Source organism: Morone saxatilis, unplaced genomic scaffold (assembly GCF_004916995.1).
Source record: "Morone saxatilis isolate NCDOM2014 unplaced genomic scaffold, NCSU_SB_2.0 Contig6, whole genome shotgun sequence".
In the NCBI taxonomy this organism is placed as follows: Eukaryota; Metazoa; Chordata; class Actinopteri; family Moronidae; genus Morone; species Morone saxatilis.
In genome coordinates this window covers 9180371-9205517 of record NW_023340206.1, presented here as the reverse complement: position 1 = coordinate 9205517, position 25147 = coordinate 9180371, and the positions used below count along the sequence as shown (strand labels likewise).

Genomic DNA, 25147 nt, shown 5'->3' with positions numbered 1-25147 from the left:
CCCTGCAGTTAGTGCCCGTCTGTATTTAGTATTTTGCTTCTAGCCAAACAATAACTTGCAACCAAGACGTGTTTGTAGAAGTGGATGGTGAATTAGTTTCTGTACTATTCCAGCTTTAAAGTAGTCAAACTTACTTCACTGAGCCACCTCCCTCTTTGCCCCATCTATGGAAAGAAAACACAAGAATTGTTTTTAATAAAACAATCAAAAAGTTGTTTTTCCATTATTGGATATCAGGACAAGAAAAGAAGTCTTGAAGTCTCTTACTTTCTGTCCTGGGGATCAGTGTCACAGTAGGTTACCGTGTTGATTGGATAGTGTCGCCTGAAGAAAAGTCTACAACAAAAGAAAAACACACACACACAAGTTATCATAGGTAGGTAGTGAGTGTGTTAAGCAAAGTTTGTGTATTTATGTATGGGGGTTATTAGTGCAATTGTGCATCTACTAAAACCAGCATGTGTGTATTTCTATGTGATTTAAGCATCTTTCCAGTTACTCTGGTGGGAAAATCTGTTGCTTTCAGCCTTTATTGTCTGCCACATTGTGTTCTTAAAATGACCGCTTGGGGTCACTAAAGTACGATTTAACAAAATATCTTAAGCATAGTGGGTTTACATTGAAGTGGGTAAACAAGATTTACATGTGCAAATGTCAATAATAGATAAACTGTTCTGTGCAATCCTCTCCTTTGATTTTCGGTTTTTATCATCATGGTAATTACGACAGTAGGTTTTCAGGACACATTTTTTCCTCTAATCCCAAACTTTTCTATACATCTGCCACCCCAAGGGAAGGTGCTGCTTTTCCCATGCGCTGACTCACTTCCTCTGACTGTCGGTGAGGGTGATGCCTTGTGACGACACTTTGAAGTGGACGGTGGTTGCAGCAGGCAGAGGGTTTGTCGCTAATGTCTGAGTGATCGCCTTGGCAATGGCCTGAGGCCCCGTGAGAGACTCCATGTCCACAGAGTTGATGTACAGAACATTGCACGCTAGAAGTACACAAAGAAGAGTTACAGATAAATAAAAGCAGAAACAGGAGGAAATTCACGTGCATGCAGTTTAATGTAAGGTGATGTTTCTCATGCAATGCACAGTTGGTAGCAAATTCAGGAATCCTTCAACAGTCCATTGGCTGTGACTCTCAGATGCATGCATTTGAGCTTTTTTTATTTCAGAGGTTTCATTTAAAGATGCAGATAAAACTGTAACTCTCTGAAGGTATTGTTTCTGTGAGAGCAGGCATCACCGCATTCACATTTAGTCAAAGTGCATGATGGAGCAGAGCTGTGCAAACCAGTATTTACCATGGGCGTCCTCAGGAACCTTCTGAACTGTAAGGTAAGGGTGACAATGTGTGCAAATTAACTGACCGATTTTCACAAATAGTTTATTCCTCTTTTTTTTGTTTGGAAATTCAATTTAATACTCTAAACTGTTAGTACATGGAACTTCATTTGGGAGAGAGTATGTGTTGCTCCTTTAAAAGTAAATTCATGGATGCTTTCTGATCTGATGATGGAAGCTGAACTGACAAAGTGACACTGTGGGACTCCGAACCATCTCTCAAATTGCAGTGAAGATTAATTTAAGGTTCCTCCTGCTTACCTGCTCCCTGTTTCAGAAGCTCAACAACCGGATCAGTAGGTGTGGCAAGTTCCAGTGCCTCTTCGTTCGGGTCTGTGAACGTCAGTATAGAATAAATAATAAAAGTAAATGTCAATTAACAAAATGAACATTTATTTATAAGTACTGAATCGAAAGATATAAAAAAAACTGTGTTTTGCATGACCTATTTTATCTTTTAGATGCGTTTTTATTGTATATTGTGATCAGAGGGCAACACACGGGCCGTGGGAACCAAGGTCATTTGGCTCTTCAAAACCTGGGATGTTTAGTGATGAACTTTCTCTGTTTAATTAAGAGACCCCTTAGAGGCCCCCATCTCCATGAGCATTATCTTATTTGGCCACATCCTTGAGAGTAAAGCCTAAATAGTTTATTTTATCAAAAACACCCTGTATCCAAGGACAACAGAGGCAGGTGTCTTTATTCCTTGTGTAATGGCACCATCAAGTGTGTAAAGGCTATATTACGGAATTAAAATTTGGGATTTAAACATTTATGCCGGCAAAAACGTCTAGATCCATATAATTCACACCCTTTGTATTTCAAATTTGTATGTACTTCTAGGAAGTCTGAAGATTAATTAATTACTATCTAAGAATGTATGTATGTATTTCTGTACTTTCTTACTTACTTCTTACTTAAACACTAAAACACTAAAAAACATACCAAATAGTTAAAAAAACAAGCAAATACTAATACACCACAAATAAATGCTTGTATTATTTTGAATTCCACTGTATGATATGCTTCACCTTTAAACAAAAAGTAGAAAAAAAATGAGGGTAAAGCTGACCTTTGGCGGGGATCATCAGCTTACAGGGCAGAGCCAGTGGAGTCATGGAGTGTTGGTAAACCAGAGCAGAAAGACAACCTACAAACACAAAGTAATCTCTCTGTTAGACTGGAACACCTTCGACACATCTACAAGACAAACTGAGCTATAAACTTACCAAAGTAGGGTTCATTGGGACAACCCTTCAGACGAACACCTTTGGCGCTCGTCTCAATCAGGAAGTGCCTCACCAGCTCATTAGTCATGTCACCAACTGGGAAAAAAAAGTTAAGATAAATTAAATGATCTTTCAAAATAAAACGTTAATATTTCAAAAATGTGTTTCCTTACCTTTTTTGTTCTGTTGGATGGTTGGTGGGGGACAGGCCACCTTCATGGCCAGGCCGTAGGCTCCGCGGAAGGAATGGCTGTCCCTTATAATGAACGCCCCGGGCTCCCTGTCTTTCAGCAGATTGATGGCTGAAAGAAGGACAGAGGAGGAGACAGAGGAGAAGAACGGGAAGCAGGAAGGTGAGGAGATTGGAAAGGATGAGGCAGAAAGGGAAACGACCACAGGACAACAAGATGAGGGTCATTGATTAAATAAAAAGGACGAGAGGACAAAAAGGGGATAAACAGAAGGGCGAAGACGATGAAAGGACAATACACAATCAAGCGGAGAACGGCTGTCATTGTTATTTTACTCTCTTTCACTTTGCAATCAATAAATTCATGGCGGTGGGTTGTATAACGCTCACCTTGCTCTCTGGAGATGTCTGGCTTGTACCAGTACTTGGAAGTGTCCTGGACAAACTTAACATTCATCTTAATGTCTGGATAACCATCTGTTTGGACCACAGAGACAAGGAAAAAGATTACTTCAGAGGACACAAACCTTCTGTGAGCTAAAATATTACCTCATCTTCCTGCGCCTCACCATATATGGACTTTGAGACATCTGGGAGCGTGTGTGCACCAGACAGGTTTGGCGTGCTGCCACCGCTGGCCGGTGCTGGCGTCAGGTTCTTGTTGTCCGTCCTCTCTGCATCTCCGCTGGACATGTGCCTCTTCTCCGGCAGCTGTGGGGAGACCGGGAAAGCAGGCGTTGAGGGTGGTTGGGCGCTCCCCTGACGAGAAGCAGCCCCCAGCTCATCAGGTGTGCTGTGGCCGCTTGCTGCCGTGCGGCGCCCCATCAGAGGGCTTGGAGGCACACCAGCGGCTGCTGTTTTACGGCCAATCAGAGGGCTGGAGGGGATGCCACCAACTGGAGGTGGGTGTCTGGTCAGGGAGGGGCTGGCTTGACCCAGGCGTCTCTGGAGGGCGGGGCTCGGCGGTGTGTTGGTGGCCACTGTGCGGTGGAGGGTGTTGGGGCTGCCGGGGATGGTGTGGACACCCATGATGTTGACCTGGGAGCCCTCAGGGGAGGCGGGTCTGTGAGGGTAGGAGGGGGCGGAGCTGTGCGGGGCAACGTCTGAAGAACCAATCCTCCTTCTACAGACAAAAAAAGCAAAAAGCAACTTTAGAAAATATGATTGGTTGTATTCTCTATCTGTTTATGATAGTAAGTATGCAAAATACTAAGAACGTTTGTTATGCTGACTTGATATTGATTTTTAAATACTGAGTTGAAGATACTGTTCACAATTTGCTTATCTATTCTTATCTTCTCCTCCTGTGTAGATGAAGAGACATTATGTTTAAGGAAATTCATGTATTTTATAATCAGAATATTTTGTGTTTTTCTTCTTTTTGTCTCATACATGTGGACATTTATTTTCCTTTAGTGAAACCAGGGTTTTTCGAAATTAGGCAATATTTTATGTGACGGTATGAAACGATGAATCTGTACAGCTGAGGGATTTTTAATGTCGTAAGGTGTCAAATAAGAAAGTTCATTTTAAAACAGTAATTCAACAAATTTGTGAAATATATGTGTGTTTTGTATAACTGACAGCAAAGTAACTTAAATGAATCAATAAGCTTCTATTCAAAGTAAAAGTTACTCAGTTTACTCCCCAGTCAAACCTTGTCATTAACCTGTCTAACTTCATTGGGGTCAAGGGTCACATACACTTTCATGTATTTCCAACAGCATCACAACCAGTCAATAAAATAGGAGACTGTATGGGATAGCGATTTTGCTAATTAGGACTACTCACCCATCAGTGCTGTGGACGGGACTGCTGGAGGAGAGAGGAGCGTTGAACGGTTGTGCTCTGGAGTCCCCAAAATTGTAATTATCTGAGGAACACAAAGCATCAAAACACACACAAACACACACACTAACATAGTCAGTCTCCACTCACACAACATTTTTTGTCCAGAGTCAAATGGGATGCAGATATCAGGTGTTGGACCCAAACAGAAACTTTGGAAACAGGAAATTATTCAAGTCATTCTTAATACAACAAACATTTTGTTCAAAGCTGGGATGCACAACTGAAAAAGAAACCACTTGGTTGCAGTGAAACACAAAAATGTTAAAAAGTACAAAACAAAACTAGAGGTCAGAAGACTGTGCTGGTGTCAGGTGCAGACTTTGCTGACAGTGTGTTGCCACGGAAATGTCCTTACCTTGCTCTCCGTCATTAGAGTCAGAGTCTGACAGCAGGAAAAGAGATAAAGAGTGAGAGGAGAGGAAGATGTGTGGAAGAGGAGGAGACAAGGTGGACAAACTTGAGTGCAAAGCAAGAACTGGAGGGTGTGTGTTAGCTATTAGCGTATGCATTTCAAGGAGTGATTCCAGTTTTGAGCAGCAGAGGGCAGCAAACACTAACAATCCCAATGCTGCAGCCAGTTTCTGCTCACTCAGCTACAGTGCTACAGTATGACATAATGCAGAGATGCTGCACAAAGTCAAAGGTTCAGTATATTTAATGTTATACAATTTGATCTTTTTAAGTAACTTTTAAAATAACTACTACTGTGTGGAATGATCAAATATTCTGTATGTTTTTAGCCTGACATAATTCACAATCTTAGGCAACTTTGGGATCAAACCTTGGGATAAAATTAAGAGGAAGCAAGAACAAATTGAAACTATGTGAACTATCTATATGAGAGTGTCTTTAAGGTGTTATGTTAGATGATAATAACCCAAGTTTAATATGTGCAGGACACTGAGTGAATTATATTTGATGTGCGTAAACTGACCTGATCCACCCTGTTGATGAGGCTTCAGTCCTAGTGCAGACAGAGGAGTCTTGGCCAGACCTGGAGGAGAGCGAGCTACAGGGGGAAAAAGACATACAGAGAAAGAGGGATGTAAAAGAATGCTACAACAAAACAACAATGATGACAGCGAGATGAGAGCTGTACATACAGGCCATGCCAGGATGTAAAACAACCAGTGTAAGTGCATGACAAAGAAGCAATTCTTTGACATGAAAATGCATTAGATGGTAGATTTACATGTCTGATGTGCACCTGGTTGCACACCATATAAGATTAATAAGTTATTTTAAGAGGTCAACTTAAGTGTGTTTATTGTCTAATGTTCATTCTAAGCATTGACTTGATTGAACAATTTAAAAATTAACAATGGGAAAAGCAGAAATTCTCTCATTAATGCTGAATTTTTGAAAATAAAAATAGTAAGTTCCATGGTCAGAAGGCCCAGAGAAATAGTATTCAGTGTACCTCTAGCCTTGCAAAAACACAACACCTAAGGAATAAAGCTAGATTTTTTTTAGATTAGTGTTTCAGGTAAAAACAAATCAAAAAATATGCTTGATATATGCTTCAGAAAAATACAGGTAAAATATAAGTACACACTGTTTTGTATTCTCAATAAGTGATTTAATGTGTAGAGGTCAGGTTCCAAAATAAATCCAAAATCATTTATTTCTTTCAAATATGAATTTTTGGCACTTTCAAAAGGAATTTGCTTGAAAAATGTCACTTTAATTTGACCCAAAACTAGTCATGACGCTGAAAACGGGTCAATGAACATTCACCCACAACACAACTATGCAGTCATGAAAATGTTGGAAGATTTATGGCATGCTGCAACCAAAGCAATGACTGGGTCCAGGTTAGATTGTGGCTAGATTGAAGATGGGATCATATTAATGTCGCCATGCGAGATGGAAGAGGCACATGGAAGTGATCCAAAAAGTGAGGAGTTATTTCCAAAATGAGATGCCGTCTGAAATGCCAGTGATGAATCTAAACACACTGATGCATTTCTCTCAGTTATTGCTACCAAAGTAACAATGTACAGTGACACTATGAGTAAACCAGCTAATTAGCTGCATAATAAAATCTGGAAATTGGTTGATTTAATTCCAGGTAATGGACATCTAGTCTCATTTTGGAAATGAACACTTCAGTTTTATTAATCCTCCATTTACAAAAAGAATCCATGACAGGTATTCAGGCCCATTGCTCACTTAAGGTGGCATGGAGAGGGGGTGACGGGCTGGGTAAATATGAAGGTTTTTGCCACAGGGCAGATTCTTACTGCAACAGCTGTGTGTTCAGGACTGACTGCAGGGGAGGGGGCAGGGCTGCTTTACAAAATAATCCTCACAGTCATATAAGTATTTAATTAGGCTTGTGTCTGCGTGTGTGGCTTCTACTTTCACTTATTCTTCATTTCAAAATGTCAAACAGAGAAAAAACTCAAGTGCAATGACAATCCAGCAGACCTGACATCATGCAACACTGGTCAGAAATGCTAAAACGTTACATTTACTTTGCTGAAACAAGGAGTTGTGTATCTTATGCTGAAGATTGGCTGGTTGCAAATAAGCCATCAACAATGTATTCCAGTGATGAAAAAAAATAAAAATGATAAAAATGCTACATTATAATTGCTAATAATTCACAGATGCCTTATGTTGTACAGCCATTGGGCGTGCATGACACTCAATCTATCCATCCATAAGTCCATATTTCTATATATTTAATTGTAAAGTACAAAGTTTAAAAAACAAAAGATAAAGATCAGGAGAAGAATTAGAGGAAGAGTAATACAAATAAGGAGACGAGAGATGTTATTATATGTAATCATATTACTCTTCTGCTTCATTTTACAACAGTGATTCCAGTCAATTACATTATATATAAATGTGTTTATGGCCTCCACACATACACATAATGGCCTTGTGTGTTTGCAGTCAAATTCATGCGAACAATCTTCTTTAAACTTTTCTTTTCTCAATTGGCATCATGAGCCCTTGTGCCTAAGAACCATGATTTGCACACACCTGCTCGCACCTGCTTGTTTGCTGTCAAGCCGTGCAACACTTTGCCTGTTTTCCCTGAAGCAAATTCAAAATTTGTTTGTGCAATGTCATTGGGACATGGCCTTTATCGCTGTATGTTTACAACATTTTTTGGAGACTAAGACCAAAAGGGAGGGGATATGTGTGTGGTTATTAATCTTTTATGAATTAAGTGCTCTGCTTGTCGGTTTTGTTCACAAGTCAAATGTTTGCGAACAAAGAGGATAAAAATTGGATGTTTGTAGTGGAGATAAGGATGCAGATGTTTTTTTTAAAATCTTTTTTCATTGATAAGTGAAATTAAAATTGTTCCAGTGTTGTCCCAGGGCTTTCCAACTCCAATGACTCTGATGGGGAAAGTGGTGCATACAAACAATGCCAATGGTCAGATTTAAAATGAATTATGCATTTTTGTTTTTTAGTGGAATAGGACAGTTGTCTTACTGGATGTTTGGTGTTTCTAAATAATGTCATTTTACTATTGCATTTACTATTGGCTCTCCCTGAGGTTTCTTCCTTTTTTATTGTATGGTGTATAGATTTGATTTGTCATTCTGGGTTTTATAAATTGAACTGACTTCATTTAACCTGACTCAGGAAGATTTAGCATAGTATTTAGCATCTCACACTCATGGACATGCTGGTGCTATCTTAGACAATAGAAAACACTGCGGCTCAGTGAAGGAAGTGGCTCACCCTATGCAAAACACACTCTGCAGCATATTCAAAACCTCTTCACATCCTCAGTGTGCTGCAAGACGCTCATCGTTCTTTGACAGAAGACAGTGATGGATCAAACCTTCACCTGCGTCCTGCTCCTGCTGAGTTTGTCTGCAAGCTTTGGCAAGTACGTCTTCATCAATGAGAAAAAGAACTGGCACGATGCTCAGAATTACTGCCGGCAGACTCACACAGACCTGGCTCCTGTCAGTAATATACACGACATGGATCAACTTCAACAGATTGTCGGCAACGTCGATAAATATTGGATAGGACTGAAAAGGAATGTCACAGACAGAAACAAATGGACTTGGTCAGGCGGCGGGGGGGTGTCCACATTTTTCTGGCGGGATAATCAGCCAAATAACAACGACGGGGAAGACTATGGCTATGTTCGAGGCACGAGATGGCACGATATATACCCAAACAATGAAATGACCTTTGTTTGCTACAGTGTGGTCGTGGTGAGGGAGGAAAAGACTTGGGAGGACGCTTTGGAGTACTGCAGGAAGCATCACCGCAACCTGGCCAGTGTGGCGTCAGAGACAGAGATGTTGCTGATCCAGAAAGAGATAGCAAAATACAAGACCATGGACCACGTCTGGGTCGGTTTGCGTTTCTTCTCTGGATACTGGCTTTGGGTGGACAAGCAATCCTGGAATTACGAGGCCTGGGGTCAAGGTGGCAAGCCTGTGTGTCCAGAAGTCATGCAGCGGTGTGCGGCAGTTGGGGGGACAGGGGTGGTCCACACTGATAATACAGGAAGTTATGGGGTGAATACTGCAGTAGATAATGTGATAAATGATTTGGGAGGAAGTGGTGGGGCTGCAAGTGTAAAAGAACGAGTATGGGAGACTCATGACTGTGAGGAGAAACTTCATTTTATTTGCTCCTGAGAGTTTATCTTGTGAAATGTATTTGAGGTACTGTTGGTTAATTAGTACTTTATGGTTTATTAGTTTATTTGTTTAAGTTAAACTTTTTTCTTGTAAAACTGCATTTTTTAATGTTTATGCAAAATAGTTTGCTTAGTTTTTAGTGGGTTGTCCCTTTTATTTGTTTTTTTTATGTATGTTGTTTCTATTGTACAACTTAACTAGAATTAAATTAAACATAAATTAAATCAATAAATTAAAAAATGTTTGCGTTGTTCTCAATATTAATTCTTTCCGGGCTTTTCTTGTCCATCTTTTTATTACTTAAATATTTTTTTCTCAGTTAGAAAAAGACAAAAGAGACTGAAGAGCACCTCTGCTCTGCAGGCAGCGTGAACCTACACATGTTGAAGTAAGGAGTCTGTGGCGACACAGGGAAGCTGGGGGTCTGGGGGGAATTCTCACCACCGCCTCCAAAGGTAGGACTGTTGGTAAAACTGTCTGACTCGTCGTCCTCGAATGCCTCCCGGTAGCTGTGCATGGGACCCTGGAAAAGATGGAGAGGGGGCAGGTATACCAAAAAAGCAATTTAAATATCAAAACAAACCAAAGAAACGATCCACTAGTTTAACTGAAAAAAATAACCACTAGTTGTGGCTCATAGCTCTGTAAAAAACAAATAAGTGGACCTTGTGATAACAATTTCTTTGTCAAATAAAACTGATTAATGAACTGAAAAAAAGCCTGTAGGAGCAGCATTAATGTAAAAATGTTTCCAAATCACAACGTGGGGCTGTTAAAAGAGAAAATCCTGCCAACCCTGCTCACTAAATGAGACACCAGTGATTTGCAATACTTGTCCCCTGATATATGTTGCAGGGGGTTGCATGTTATCTGCTGGTAGAGCATGGCTCAATCTGGTTTCACACCATTAAAACTCAATGCTGACCTCTCTGGGCCTTCCTCCCGGGTTGAGAGCCAGATTGTGGGCGAAATCTGGTGAATCCACCGTCGGCGTGTTATCATGGCTCCTCTGGTACTGTCCCTCACTGGTGGTGCGACGCCGACCCGTCTCCTGCGTCACTTCTGGGGTCATTCCTCTGGAGCGAACCCCTGAAACACCCCAAGATATTCAAGTAATCAAGCAATCAAGCTTGGAAGTAAAGAAAAGAAAACATTCATATAGAATATCAGCGTCTTTATGACATGTTTCATGTAATTAACTTTTGTATAGGTTTATTGTCCACTTCTGTAAGGAAACCAAGACATAACCTTAACCTGTCCTTATCAAGAGAGCCATACAGGGAAAGAGAGAAAGACGTTTGTAAAGGAGTGAAGTGAAGGGAATAAAAGAGCAGTGGAAAAGGAGGAATAGAAACTCATGAAGAAAGCAATCATGAGAGAAAATTTGAAAAATGGTTGGGAAGCAGAAAAAGCTTTTACAAATGCAAAAACAAAACAAAAAATAAGTCAAATAAATAAAAGCGAGGGAAAGTGGACAAACCAGAGAAGGAATAGGAGCGATGGCGGTCAGATTGTTGAGGTGTCATGCTTTCACTGATGCCCCGAATACGAGCGTTGTACTCTGTTCCCGGGGAGGGAGGTCAGGGTGGTGGGTGGAAGGCAGGAGGTGGAGGAGAAAGGTGGAGGAGGAAGGTGAGAGAGGTGCAGAGGAGGAAGCAATGATGGGAAGGGTTGTCCATACAGCAGGGAGATGGATTGAACAGAAAAGGAGAAGAAAAATCAGAACAGAAATGGATCTAATGAAAGTGAAAGGAAAATGAAAATTTGTCAAATGAGATGAATCTTACTCATATTCCATAAAGTTATATAGCTGCAAGGTGAAGTTATTTTAATACTATAGAGTTGAGGATTATATCATGTATAAAAATGGTTAAAAATGTGAGGAATTTACAACTTTTTTCCACTGGGAGGCGCCGGGGAGCTGCCACATGGTTCCGCATAAAGGTAAATATGAATGCAGACAATGCATGGAAGCTGGAGCCTCTGAACGTTCGGCTATTCTTACTCTCATCCCATCTCCACTCTCACCAGCTCTGCTTTATTTCAGCTGCAGAGCTAATTTTATGACTACAGGTCATTCCTCTGGTACGGCACCCCTATGATGAATCTGTAACAGAAACTGCTGAAAGCTGCACTGCGGGCTGCTTGGTGCTAAAGATGCTTCCAGTTAAAGTTGAAGCTTTACTAAATAATGTTTGAATGCAGTCCACTGACCAATCCAGTAAGCCTTGTCTGCTCTGTGGATGCACACATACTGATCTAGAATTTTAAGGAGAATACAAGAGACTATTACAAACTATTTACAAAACAAAAAACTTCATGTTACAGCTTAATACTTTCAATTAGATTCTTGATTGTTTTTAATTCCCTTCCAGGAAGTCATTGTTTTCTATTCATTTTATAATAGCAGGGAAATGAAGCTTAAATGAACTTCATGACTGCGTTTGTAGTTGGAGACGTTGTTACGTAACAGTGCAGATTTGTTTGAACTTTCCCATGGACTTTCCCATGGAATAATAACATTAGTGAAATATAAAAAATATAAGTAGATGTAAAAGCAAGTTGCTGCATTTTGATTTTAATTCTGTATCTGAAATAAATAAAAATCAGTGGAAAAAATAAAATAATATAGTATGCTTTTGGAGAACTGTCTGCAGTAGTATAAACGGTAGATGGATATAGTATAAAATATGTTAATAAACTACAGTGTGTGTTTAATATGTATGTGCTTATGGTGACCCATGTTTGTTATAAACTCTGAATGCAAATCTTCCTTATATCTCCTGTTATAAAAGTAAATTAATATGAAATGCGTATCGGATGTAAGTTTTCTTTCTTATTCAGTAAATATCTAAACTGTACACCATCTCAGACATATTAAGCTGCAAACCTTTACTGAAACAATAAAATTTGATTTGATTGTGTGTGCAAAATTTGATTTGATTTGTGGTGCATTACAAACAAAGCCTCAAATATAACAAAAACACTGGGTACTGATTCACTCAGTATTTCAATCACTACCTCCTTGCCCTGTCATTCATTTAGTCATTCATCTACCCACTTCAGACAATAACTCCAAGCCTTACCCGCAATGCGTTGAGCCACCAGGCCCTCCAAGTTTAGTGTCTCCTCCTCTGCATCTTGTTCTCGGGGCAAGGATGAAGAAGATGTATCCTTGGGCTGGGGGGTGAGTGCGGGGAGAGGAGAGGAAGAGGCACTATAGCCTGGATAAGGAGACGAACCCTGCAGGTCTGGCGAGTGGGAAACCCCGCCACCTGGATACGAGTTCACAGGCTTCCCTGGAACCTGCTGATTGAAATTAGAGGAGGGATCGGTGGGATAGTGGTAGGTTGCTTGGCGTGTGTGGAGGTAGGGCTCTGGGGTGTGTGTTGGGGTGGTGTTTTGGTGTTCGTAGCTGACATTGGACCTCTGGGGAGAGTACACTGGGGAGTCCATAACTGGACTCTGGTTGGGCAATGTTGAGACTCTCCCAGCTGACCGCATGGGCTGATGAAAGGAGTTGTTGACAGACCCAGAGCTGCTGTAGCCGTGGATGGCAGAGTCTGCTTGGTATGAGGGTCTTGCAAGGGTCTGGGAGAAGGGAACCTGGGATGAATTAAGGTTGTTCTCCCCAGGAGGTGCACTGTGGGATTTGGACATATGGGAGTTTATTGGGTCCAGGTCAAGCATGAGCATGTTAAGTGCCTCAATGGACTGCTCAATATCCCGCTGTGAGGCTGAGGTGGGGAAGTGGGGCAAGCTATGGGTGGACTGAAGAGGGGGGCCAAACGGATCATCTGGGAGGCTGTACTGGTGCCAGGCACTGAGACCTCTTTGAACTGCCTCCCGGCTACTGGTGCTCCTCTCTGGGGCCCTGGGCATTAGTTTAGGGTTGGTCTCGGGGCTGCTGGCTGGCGGATTCCCAAAGGACTGTGAACGGTACATTCCTCCCCCGTTCTGGTAGTTGTTCAATCCCCCCTGTGGCGATGCAGAGTCCACCGACCTCTCTTGTATCGCCGTGGGCGTCCGTACTCCATGCACGGGCATCTCAATCAACTTTTCTCCAAGAACACCACTCTCGAGGTAGGGTCCGTCGTTCTGCCTGCTTACTGGTGTCTGTGATTGATAGTAGAGGTCAGCCGGTGTTGCCTGACCCTCTAGGGATGAGAGTGTCCCCAAGCTGTCCACACTGTTGCCTTCTTGGCTATTGGGCAGCTCGTCGTCGAGAATATCGGTCTCACGCTCGTCTGTTGAGGGAGCGCCAACTAGCCTTGTGTGGCCCCCGTTGACGTGCACCTGCGCAGGGACCAGGTGTCGGACACCTCCTCCTGGACTGGTAGACGTAGACAAGTAAGCTTGTCGTTGAAGATTTGGCGCCTCAAGGCCACTCAGAAGCTGGTCGAGCTCTCTTTTCTCCTGTGGGCTGAGCGGTGGGTGGGTCGCTGTTGGGTTGTTGTTGTTCACTGTGCTATGCACGGATTGGCTGTGCTCATCAGTACGATCAGTCTTGATGGATGCGGTAGAGTTGCCAGAGTCACTGCTCACGGAGAGGGTGTGGTCGACGGCAGGGAGGGAGGCGTGGCCTGTCACAGGCAGGGTCTGCTCAGCGGTTTGGAGGGGATGGTTGGGGTGTTGTAATGGGTTCTCTGCATTGGTCAAGGGGTTTTCGTGGGCTGGGAGGCCGTTGATGGTGACAACTCCCTCCAGGGAGTCTTTCTTGCGTACCCGGGCATATAGGCTTCCATCAAGTGGACCTTGGGTGTGACCAACATCTGAAAGAGATGCAAAGAAACATATACAGAAATTATTAAAGAAGTTCTATGTTATAGAAAACATATATAGTATCGCGACACATATTCCTTTTTTGTACTGTAAATGATTCAGATGTGTATGCTTAAAGTGACTTGTCTTGTCTTCACACACCTTCATTAGGTTTTATTGGCTTTAGTCATCAAGTCAAATTTGCACCAGACAGAATCACTCACAAAACAAGCACAATGACCCCCTTCTGCACCCATATTTTTACCCTGAGGTTCAGCTGTAGCCCAGCCACCAGCAACACAGCCTTTCCAGCTCTATTAATAGCCAATTTGCAAGACTAAAGCCAGTGTCACGTTGCGTCAGGGCAGGCCCACATGGTCTGACGTGAACCAGGGTGGGTCCTGTACAACACATTGAAACAACTGGTCTATGAGCCAAAGAGAGGTGTGCCAGTGCAAGTTTGACAGCCCAGAGCTGGACTGGGAGAGGACGAGCTGTCTTCCTCAAGTTGATTTCTGGCTGCTGAATCATGCTGGCAAAGTCAGACTGATTGCCTACAAGTTACACAATCAATGTTTCCAATAAATTATTTCACAGGAGTGTGAAACATATATGTATATAACATATTAATGGCAGATTATGATTTTATGATCTTACTTTGTTACAAATGGGGCAGGGCAATGTTTCATCTCAACTGAAAGACTGAACCAATTCTTCTGGCCTGGCTGTGCCTCAAATAAAAATGCAAAACAGTCTGTAAACTTCCATAATAACACTGGATGCCATGCAGTCCCTCAAAAGCCTCATTTTGAAGTCCAAAGGGAAAGGGAAAGACAGCAATTAAAAACATTAAGCATGGGGGAAAAATCACCATCTGTTTAGAGCATCATAAGTGCGTAGAAATTCATTTTACATTCCTCGGCCAACTCATGACACATCCTTTTTGGAAATTAATGGTGAAAAAATACCTAAAAAAGTTTTTTAAAAACTTAAAATGTTAAAAACAGGAAGCAAAGCACAACTCATTTGTGGCACATGAACACATAAACGGAGGTCAGATATAGTACTGTAATTCTCACAGTGGGAGATAAAATGTGTATTTCAATTACAGGGCACTATTTCAAACTGTAAAACACTATACTTGCTTCAATGAAAAGCAACAATCACACGTGCAACAGCTCATTCTGTGGTAACACTTATGCTTACAAGAGGAAAATAATACACCAATACTGGCTTCCCGTATTCAGTATACATTTGCAAAGTGATATACAACATATACATGACCGCGGCTGGCTCATATGCGGGATGTTCCAAATTGAGCGACCCCTGGAGACAGATGGTGGATCACTCGGACCGCAGCTATTTCAAAACCCATGTCAACAACAACTCACAGGCACAGTAGCAACAAGAACGAGAAGGCAGACGAGGAAGTTGTAAACACAGTTTGTTCCTGTGGTTGTTTTTAATGATCACAAGGTGATTAACATTATGAAAGTAAATGACAAGGTTTAGGGTTACATTTTGTTCTAAGTTGGATTTAAGTTGTTTGTAATTTAGACTAGTCCAGCATTCTGAGACAAAAGTATATTTCATATTTTTTTTAAAAATTATTATTGTTTTGAAGACAAAATTAAAACAAACTTTCTTTCTTGCCAGCAATCAAATAATCAAAGTTGACAACCCATGTTCCAAATCCTGGATATCTGATCTGATCATATTTTTATATGAGGTAAGTTAGAGTTAGAGATGCTTCTATTCTATTCTTATTCCTAAAAGGTTTCAAATCATAATTACATCTCACATCATGGTATCACACTCCTTACCTGTACTGTAGAACCCTCTGAATTAATACTTCATTTTCCCCAAAACACTCAGGAAAGTGTAAAATATTTCCTCTTCTTCAGCCAATTAGATTGAGATCAAAAAGCATCATGTTGTCCACATTTTAGCCTATACATCAAGTCCTTCAGTAGACTCTCAGGAACTCTCTGCCTCTGTGCTTCTTCTCTCACTCTCCCTGTCCTCTCTGATTCACGTCCTCTCATCACCCAACATGTGCTCTGCCGGAGGGAGGCGGGGCCTGGCCACTGAAGCTGCCGAAAGGGGTGAGCTGGCACTCTGGGACGATCTCTGACTGTTCCCGGCAGCGGGGGAGGGACTCCCACACCACCATCTCCCAGCTGCCTGTAAAGTGATGTCGTTTCAAATAAACTACAACTCCCACGCCATCTGTCTGCACGGGACTGCAGCACCCATGCCTGGTGATGTCATCAGAGGGGATCCCCTCACTCAGGGTCACCCTCCTTCCCCTTCCCCTTAGTATCTGCAAGTCTTACAAAGCAAGGTTTAACTTTTTTGCAGAAAAAACCTTTACTGCATGGCATAAATCTTTCATACATGTTTTTTTTTTACTCCTTACGGCCTCAGCTTTACGTAATCTACAGTTTTTAAAAACTTTCTACATTGTCCACCAGCTAGGCTCCATCTGTCTTTGACCCTATCCTATAACAGAATAGGCAATGCCTATTCTATTCTATTCTTGTTCTAGTCCATAAAAGATGATCTATTAGTGCTCTATGGCAAAAACGACTCAAGTTTGCCAGGGTGACGCTTTTTCCAGCTGCTGGTTAACCCCATCCCGGGGTTACATCAGTGGAGCAGACACTGTTATTTGACATGTCATGGCTCATAGAGAAAAGAAAGGAACAGACAAACTAAAAATGCACAAAGCAACCTTTTTTTGGGTAAGAGACCCAAGATGTTGCTGCTATATCGTGATTATAATTGCATTACCAGGAAACATTTTGATTTATTTTTGATTTGGTGTCTCTATTTGGTGCCTGTTACTGGGGATGCTGCCTAAAAAGTTTCCACTGAATCACCAACCTAACAGAAACCACAAATACCAACTTAGACAAATTTTGATCCAAATCATCTAAATCCAATAAAAATGTCTGCATATTTTTGAGAAAACATTATATTTTTTAGAATAAAGTGATTTGCAAATTCACTAAAACTCTAAAATCTATCTGTTTAACCAATCAGTTACAAGCAAGTCTTTTTTTTCATCAAAATGTCTCCAAAATGTTTAATTTGTCACTCCCAATATCTAAAATTGCTGATATTTTTCAAGGCTTTCGTATTTGTATGGCAAAAGGATCCAATGAAGACAGAAACTTTACAGGGGTGTTTGAATGTTTCCGGAGTGACTCTCACCTCCTTAAACACCTTCCTTGCTATTTTTACTTGGTCACCAACGGGAGGAAAGAGGCCTGCAAGTTTCATAAAATCGTCCTGCATAGCAAAGAACGGAAGTGCCAAACAACATTGGGCATGACAGGTATTTACTAAACAAGTCTGGCAAGGTCACAACCTTTACATGTGCCCCAGACTCGTGACACAAGACGGCACCCTTCAACTCAGAAGACCAAGGGAAGAGCAGCTTGGCTGTAAAGATCTGATCTACTGATTTTTTTAAAAAAATAATGTAAATGAATGTGTTAAATTTCACAGAATTTGACACCAAACTGGGGTAGGTGCCACCCCACGTCTACATTTGCCCCTGCAACTTTTGATCACATCACATGACCTTTGGCTAGAAAAAAATGGAATTTGAACATTTACATGACAACTAGGCAAACTCCATCTGCTAAGGGAGATTGTGCGATACGATCAAAAGCTCCATAGCAGCCACTGAGTGGATCTAAATTTAAGTTACATTACTGTTGCATGCTGATGCAGTTGTGAAAGTTGGTTGCCAAAAAACCATCCATGAGCTACCTGCATAGCAACATGGATATGCTGCAAAATGAATTTGGTTATTTCTTGTATTATATAAGTTGCACACATACAATCATCATCAAAGCTGTAATATTATAAGGCCATTATGGTATAATGGTATAATGGTGTAATTACTGCCGGGAAGGAGGAAATTGGTCCAACAAGTTATGGCTTTCAGAAAAATTTAAGTGTGCAGAATTAGTATTTTATAACCTAAAACATGCAAAATTACAGTTATATTATAATAACTGTAATTTTGCATGTCTCTTACTCCAGGAGCTGAAGCATTTACAGCACTGTCTAAAACCCAATGCATCTCAAAGTGGACAGTTGAACCAACAGTAAGATTACTTTATGTTGACAAGGTTTATATATGTGTGAGGAATAAGATAAGACACATGCTACATTTGACTTTTCATTGAAATATGAAGTCAGAGATCCAGATCTGATCCAAGTCTGACGACATACCAAAACTATGTAATGACTGCACCAGCTACTGCCCAGTCAAATCCAGTGACCATGATTCTGAATGGGACAGCTCTCCTATGAATAGAACAAATAGCTTTCTTCTGGTGTCAATAAATAGCAGCAGCAGACTCAAATTAGATCAGTTGAGTCACCAAGGCTTGACTAACACAAATAGCTAACAACTTGTTTCCTATGTTGAGGCAAACAAGTGTAACATGCCATTCTCTCCGCTTCAAAGGACAAAGCCAAATTTTCCACGACTCATATACATACTCAGTAAAATCGAAATCAAGTTCAAGAAAAAACAACAACTTTGACTTTAAAACAATTAATTCATTTTAGCATCTGATCTGTCCCTTCCATCAATTTAGCACTAAGGTTCCCTCTCTCTGTCGCTCTCTCTCTCTGTCACACACACACACAAACACACCTGTCCATTCTCTATATTCTCTTGTGTGACAGGTACTTTCCTATCTTGTGAAAGTGCCAAAGGCATTGCTCATACAGCACCGCACACACAAAAAAGCACAGACATACACACACACACAGCACCTGCCTCCTGGCTGTATCCTCTTAAGTGTTCGCTTCAGTGTTTCATTGCCACATCGCAGCCTTGGAGACCATTAAAAAGCCATTTAAACACCTGTGGCCAATGGTTTATTATAAATAGACAATGTGCTACAACCACTGTTATTGCTGCAAATGCACCAGCTGGGATGGGGATTATATACATAGTTACAGAAGTACATTTGAGATTAACAGACAGGGTGATTGAGGTGGAACATTTGTCAACACACCTATAAAGCAGTGAGAACATGCTGGACACTGTAGCTGAATGTGTTTCATGCACACATACTTAATAGATTCCCCCCTGGGTTCTTGGGGTATAAAACTGTTAGTTCAGTACTGAATGTGCAAAGTCAGAATTATTACCCTCATGTGAGGAAGAAGAGCTTTTTACAATCATCAAATTAATTTAATAGTACAAATTTTGTGATTTATTTTACCTAATGTAACTCTGGTGATCATATTTGCCTCCTTCATACATCACATTCAGTTCAGGTTTTATTATCTAAAACTGATGCTTCTTAATTAGAAACTACACTCACCAAAAATACTCAGATTCCTAAGGAAAAGAGGTTCATAAAGGCTCGCTTTATTTTTATTTTGTTCCTACAAATTCATATTTTTCTTTCTGTAAATCATTCTAATTTCATTTCATGCAGATGACACCATTTTGTATGTCATAGTAACTTTATAATTGGTGGCAATATCCAATCTACAGGTAGGTGGAACTGGCACCTATGGATCTTAAACTGGTATTCATTTAATAAAAAAAACATGCATCATTAGAAAATTGCAAATTCCATGAAAGGACTGCAGTTTCACCACCAACCAAGGGTTTTTGAGTGGATTTTTCCTTTGGATTCTCTTTGAGGCTTTAGAGGTTTCCATGGGTGGCGGAAACTTAAAGATGGGTCTGACACTCTTCTACTGATGACCTTATAAAAAGGGCCGAACCCATTTTTATATATCGCAGACACATATAAATAGAAACAAACCTACAGTTTACACGCATAAGTACATTTTTTTCCATGGTGGGTGTCTCATCTACTTTGGAAAGAGGACCACGATGACAGTTTTGTTGGATAGGGTGTATGAGTTCATGTATGTGTATAAATGCATATACGACACACACACACATGCAGACAGACAGCGACAGTAAGGGATATTTAGAGTGAGCGGGTAGACCTGTGCTAGAAAGTGCTCTTTGGAGCTGGGAGAAGGTCTATCCGTTAGGAGGAAACTGGGTGTGCGTGTGTGAGAACAGTAAAACTGGGAGGTTGGGAAAAGTGAAGCACCCTGCATAAAAGAGGGCCAGGATGACAAAGATGAAAAAAAAAACTTTTTCTCCACAGCTCAGCATAGACAAACCAAAACAATGGTGAACTTGAAGGAGCAGGGAGAGAGTCTTGCACTGCATAACATGTCCCTCTAACATAGTAGTCATTTTCAAGAGCCTTTTTTCTTCCTTGGTCACCTATGCTGGTTAATGTTCTTATGAAAATGCAAATGTATTTATCTCAGTTACTGGTATTTTTATTTACATTGAATTAGCTTTTTTTTTCTGGCAAGACTTTGGCTCTTTGGAATCGTGTTTTTCTTGAAACAAGTAGAAAAACATGCCAAAAGGGTGAGTTTTCCACACATTGCACATTTTTCCCAAAGTAAATAAAAAGTTATTTTGACATTATCACAGTGATAGAGGAATGAACTTGAACACAAAACAAGTGAAACTTATGCTTATTCAACTTCATTATTTATAATGATCTCAAGGAAAAAGGTTTAACCATCAGTAAGATACATTTTCCAAAGTAACTTTAACTTGTTGGAGCTTTTTCTTCTGAAGATCTTAACTGCCCCTTTCATCACGAGGCACAACATGTTTGAGTCAGTGGGTGATTCTTACAGTGCAGTTATACACACTGACATGCAGTGGCAGCCATGTTTCTAAAAGTGAGCCATCGCAGAAGGATGTGACATTCACCTTCACAGCTTTCATATCACCGTGACGACGGCCAGTCTGCATGCCAGCAGTGGGTGACTGGGTTTGACTGACAACTGACTGACTTGTCTTAAAGACCTGTGAGACACGGGGAGACACTGCAAAAATACCCCTGTACAGCCATTTAATCCAGCATTTGGGCTTAAAATCTTCCTCCTCTTAAAACTTGTTTTAAGAAAATCTTTTTTTTTCAGTGCAAATTCCTTTTGTGCACATTGTCAAAGACTGAAGGACCTAATTTTGTTGATTTTAAGGCTATACTCTTGTTTGGAGTGTAGAAATTGTCCTTTTATTAATTTATTCCAAGATATTTACGTGAGCTTCTTGTAAACTCCAGAAAAAACTCTGTAACTATTTTTACAGGTATTATAAAGAAATATGTTTACAGTAGAGCATGAGCGAGAAAGCCACCCTCATAAGGGATGATGTGACAGTCCATCAGTGAAAAAGGTGTCATGGTTGGTGTATCAGTGACTGGCACAAGGAAAACTGTCGTGGTTTTATATTTGCCATGTCTGCCTCTTAGTCCATCTGTCACCCAGTGTCCAACTGTCACAGTTTAAGATAACGTGACGTGACTGTATCAATGTCTGTCTCCAAGATTGCTTTTCAGGATGATGTCATCCATCAACCTGTCTGTCATCTGAGTGACTGTCATAAAACGCTATCTGTCTGACTGTCTGTATATCTGACTGACAACCAGCTACACTCCACATCAGATTCATGTCGACTCTTCGCAGGAGAGGGAATGTCAGATCAGATTTGAAGCTGGGTTGATTTTTTTTAAAGGGATTTTTGGTTGGTTACTTTTTATAACTTTGAAAAGCTGAAAAGCACAGTGTAGAGTTTTTGACTACCAGTGGTGCTATGGAGCAATGTGGGTCCACATTTTGTTTGTAGTGCTCAGTACACATGTCGACTCACAGTTGGATGGTGGTCAAAGTGCTTTATGAGGAGGAAAAGGCATTCAACCTCAGGGGTATACAGACAATGTGTTTTAGTAAGTAACACTAAATATAAATATAACTTTTCTTTGTTTACAAGAAAACTCCACAGGCAACCTTTAAACTCAACTATTGTGCCTGCACAATGTAAAATGTCTCTAAATTTCAAAAGTCAAATCAAAATGCATAATTACTTTAAGTGGCCACTCCCCTTTTGATTGTATATATAATGATCAGGAGTAACAATCTGTAGAGTTTTAATGTTCCACATTTTAAATACTGTTTTTTTTAATATAAATAATCAAGTACATGGTCAAAGAAACAACAAAATGTGTTTAAAAGTCGCTCCAGTCGAGTATTAGTTCAAAACTAGACTAAAAAAATATACTGCCAGGGTGTCATAACAGTACCTCGGACATAAAAAGAGGACCAACAGGATCACTTCAGGATAATTTGCCGGCCTGCATGTCTGCCTCTGTACGACTGGCCGTCTCCTAACTGGCGGGTTGGTTTTCTGTGCATCTGTCCATCCATTTGTCTTTCACTAGTGAGGATTAGTAGCTGTCATAAAAGTGTATCTGCCTGCTGTCTACGTAGATGCTGGTCTGTCATCTCTGTCTCTTTGAGAGCTGTGTGGCGCCATGTTTAACCCTCCGACTTAAGCGTTTGGATTGATATACCTGTATTGATAGCAAATGTGGACTTCTTCTGAATAAATCCCTTTGATGCTGTTTAAAAAAAGCTCTATCTTTGGAACTTACAGCAATGCATGCAAAAAAGAAAAAGACAAATTGAGTGCAGGAAAACAAAGAGAAAGCCATCTCAGGAGACATCTAGACAGACAGTAGGAGAAAGCAGGCATTAAGAGACAAGGACTGCCTCAGTGGGGTTTCCAAGGCTGGGATTTGAACCTGCTGCTACAGCTCACCGTGCTGTCAGCACGAGGTCTAACTAGAAGCATTATGTGCTCATGCAAGACATACACAGGGTGCTTTTAAGATACCTGACCACTTTCCATTTCTGCAGACTTAGGCTATGCTTTAGACTTTAAATTTTCAGTGTGTAAAGCTTTTCTTAAAACACTGGGTTTGATAGCAAGTGTGAACAGTATAATAAATGTATATATATTTATATGTGCATATGGCACAGTTATGAACATGTGGCAGCGAGGGCTGGACACAGAGAAATTGAAATGCTGAATTTAAAATGTCTTTTTACAAAAAACAGCACCATCAACTTCAGTTACTTGCTATCTAATCATTTGTACCTTAAGTTGAAACTTCTTTCAAGGATATCACATATTCACTTTCACTTCTTTTCACTTGCCTTGCAGCACCCACAAAAACCCTCCCTGCAAAAAAAAAACATGAATATGTAAAATATATACAGAAAAGTATATATACTGCAAATCTCCAGGATAGTTTTCAGAACAAACCCTACATGCATTGTATCCCAGTCCGACCTCTCTGGAGCTCACATGAAGTTACCAACCAAGGTCCCTAATAGTTTTGGTATACCCAAATTGCAGCCCGCTCATAAAATGTTCCACACACAAATTGCTCACTCCATGACTCATTTTATGCCATATAGGTGCCAAACACACAGGATGCAACACTGTTGACATGGTAACACAATAAATAGACAAACAGACTTAGTCAGACTTGACTAAATGAACAAAAAGTTGTAGTCCTGTCATTTTGTCTGGGCAAAACAGTGAGGAGAATTAGAAGGCACAAACCTGTATGATGTTGCCAAGAAACTATTTGGCCACTATAAAAATAACACAACTTTTGCGATATTATTTAGCATTGTTTGAATATGTTATGTCATATCATATCATATGTCATTTGAACTTGACAGAGGTTTCTAATTTGTCAAGAAGGTTGCTTGTAGTAATCCCAAGGCCTTACAGTACTCACCAACCAATGCTGTTTAGCCGCTCTCTGTCTCCCCTCTATTTGACTTCTTTCCTTAATCTCTCTTTTTTCCTTGCTTCTTCATTCAAACTACAGCAATACACACAAAAAAAACTTATCTTGATTTACACTTTTGGCAAATCTTTGCAAAAGTCTGGTCCTCTCTGCTTCTCTGTGCCTCTCTGTGTCTGTCTCTCTATCTCTGTCTCTCTGTCTGTCTCTATCCAGCTATTCCAGACGATGTTTCAACGCTCTGCCCCAGCCAAATATGGGAGGTGGGCAGTAAACAAGGAAGACTGGGCCTGCTGCCCTACTGTACACCACACACGCACTGGAACACACACACACTTATTCTCCTGTGGCAAGACACTACGTTTAGTGGCTATTCTCAAGGGATCATTATATTCCTAGAACACATGCTGCATCCACAAGCACAAAATTCAGGTCAGAAACCTAGGTATTATTTAATAGCTTAATATTGAAAACTGTACTTTTTCTGACTTTTTGTCTAATTAGAAACGTTTGAAACATCCACTTGTCCCACAATACTGTATGCTGATGTAACCATCAACGACCACAGAAAAATAATGCCACTGTTTTTTCAAAGTAAAGAGCAAAATTGCCCAAAACTCTCTCTCCGAATGTTTGGTTTTCTTGCTTTCATTTGACAGAGGATAACCATGTTGGAAGTGATTAAAACAATCTTATACTGTGACCAACTCTCAGTATTTGTTGTTTTTACGCCATAAAACAGTCTCAGTTTGTGCTGGAAAGCTGTTCTTGGACTGGATTGGATGAAATTAACTTTTTTCTGATGTTAAAATGCGACACATGTCACTTTTAAAAAGCAGATTTGTTCATAGCAGTGCAGTTGCTCTCTGGCTGTGGCCCGAACGGTGGCCTTCTGACTTGTTTGACCTCTAGGTCGGCAGCTGCCACCACATCACAGGGCTATTAGTGGAGCAAAGGCAAGCCTACAACACAAGGTGCACTGCACACACACACTGATGCACACTTAAACATACCACATAAAAAACTGCAAAAGGCCCATATGATTGTGAAAAAATTTACAGGCACAGACAGATGGCTAAGCATGACCATATAGCACAAAAATAGCAAATACTGTGTAACAGCAACACAAACAGCTGGACAAATACCTTTACACACACACTTCACTCCAACACGATCAATAACTGCTTAAGGGCAACACTCATCGCAAATACCTTCTGTTAAAGAAAGCTAAGGACGCCTCTCCACACGTCATGCATCAGTATGAAATGCACACAACTCTAAGCCGCCTAATCCCGCAGACCCTTTTAAGACACCCATCTTTCGCTGAGTCCTCTCAGCTGGATTTCCAAGGTCTCTGGACTCTGTTAAAATGGTGTCAGGATGAGTTAGTGGAGCCTCAGATGCATTCAGACATCCAAACGCCCGAGGATGAAAGATTCGTTTAACACCC

At 40.7% G+C, this 25147-nt stretch overlaps 1 protein-coding gene across 1 annotated transcript in view; it reads right to left on the bottom strand.

Annotated features, from left to right (window-relative positions):
• The window catches only part of tns1a (tensin 1a), a 57268-nt gene that overhangs the window by 3223 nt on the left and 28898 nt on the right, over positions 1 to 25147 (bottom strand). The window contains 16 exon segments of the mRNA XM_035677690.1: positions 135 to 164; positions 268 to 336; positions 826 to 994; positions 1310 to 1336; positions 1611 to 1682; positions 2425 to 2502; positions 2582 to 2677; positions 2755 to 2883; positions 3162 to 3248; positions 3341 to 3894; positions 4563 to 4644; positions 5557 to 5631; positions 9629 to 9773; positions 10176 to 10339; positions 10731 to 10811; positions 12337 to 14022. Coding sequence (XP_035533583.1) covers positions 135 to 164; positions 268 to 336; positions 826 to 994; positions 1310 to 1336; positions 1611 to 1682; positions 2425 to 2502; positions 2582 to 2677; positions 2755 to 2883; positions 3162 to 3248; positions 3341 to 3894; positions 4563 to 4644; positions 5557 to 5631; positions 9629 to 9773; positions 10176 to 10339; positions 10731 to 10811; positions 12337 to 14022 — 3544 coding nt within the window.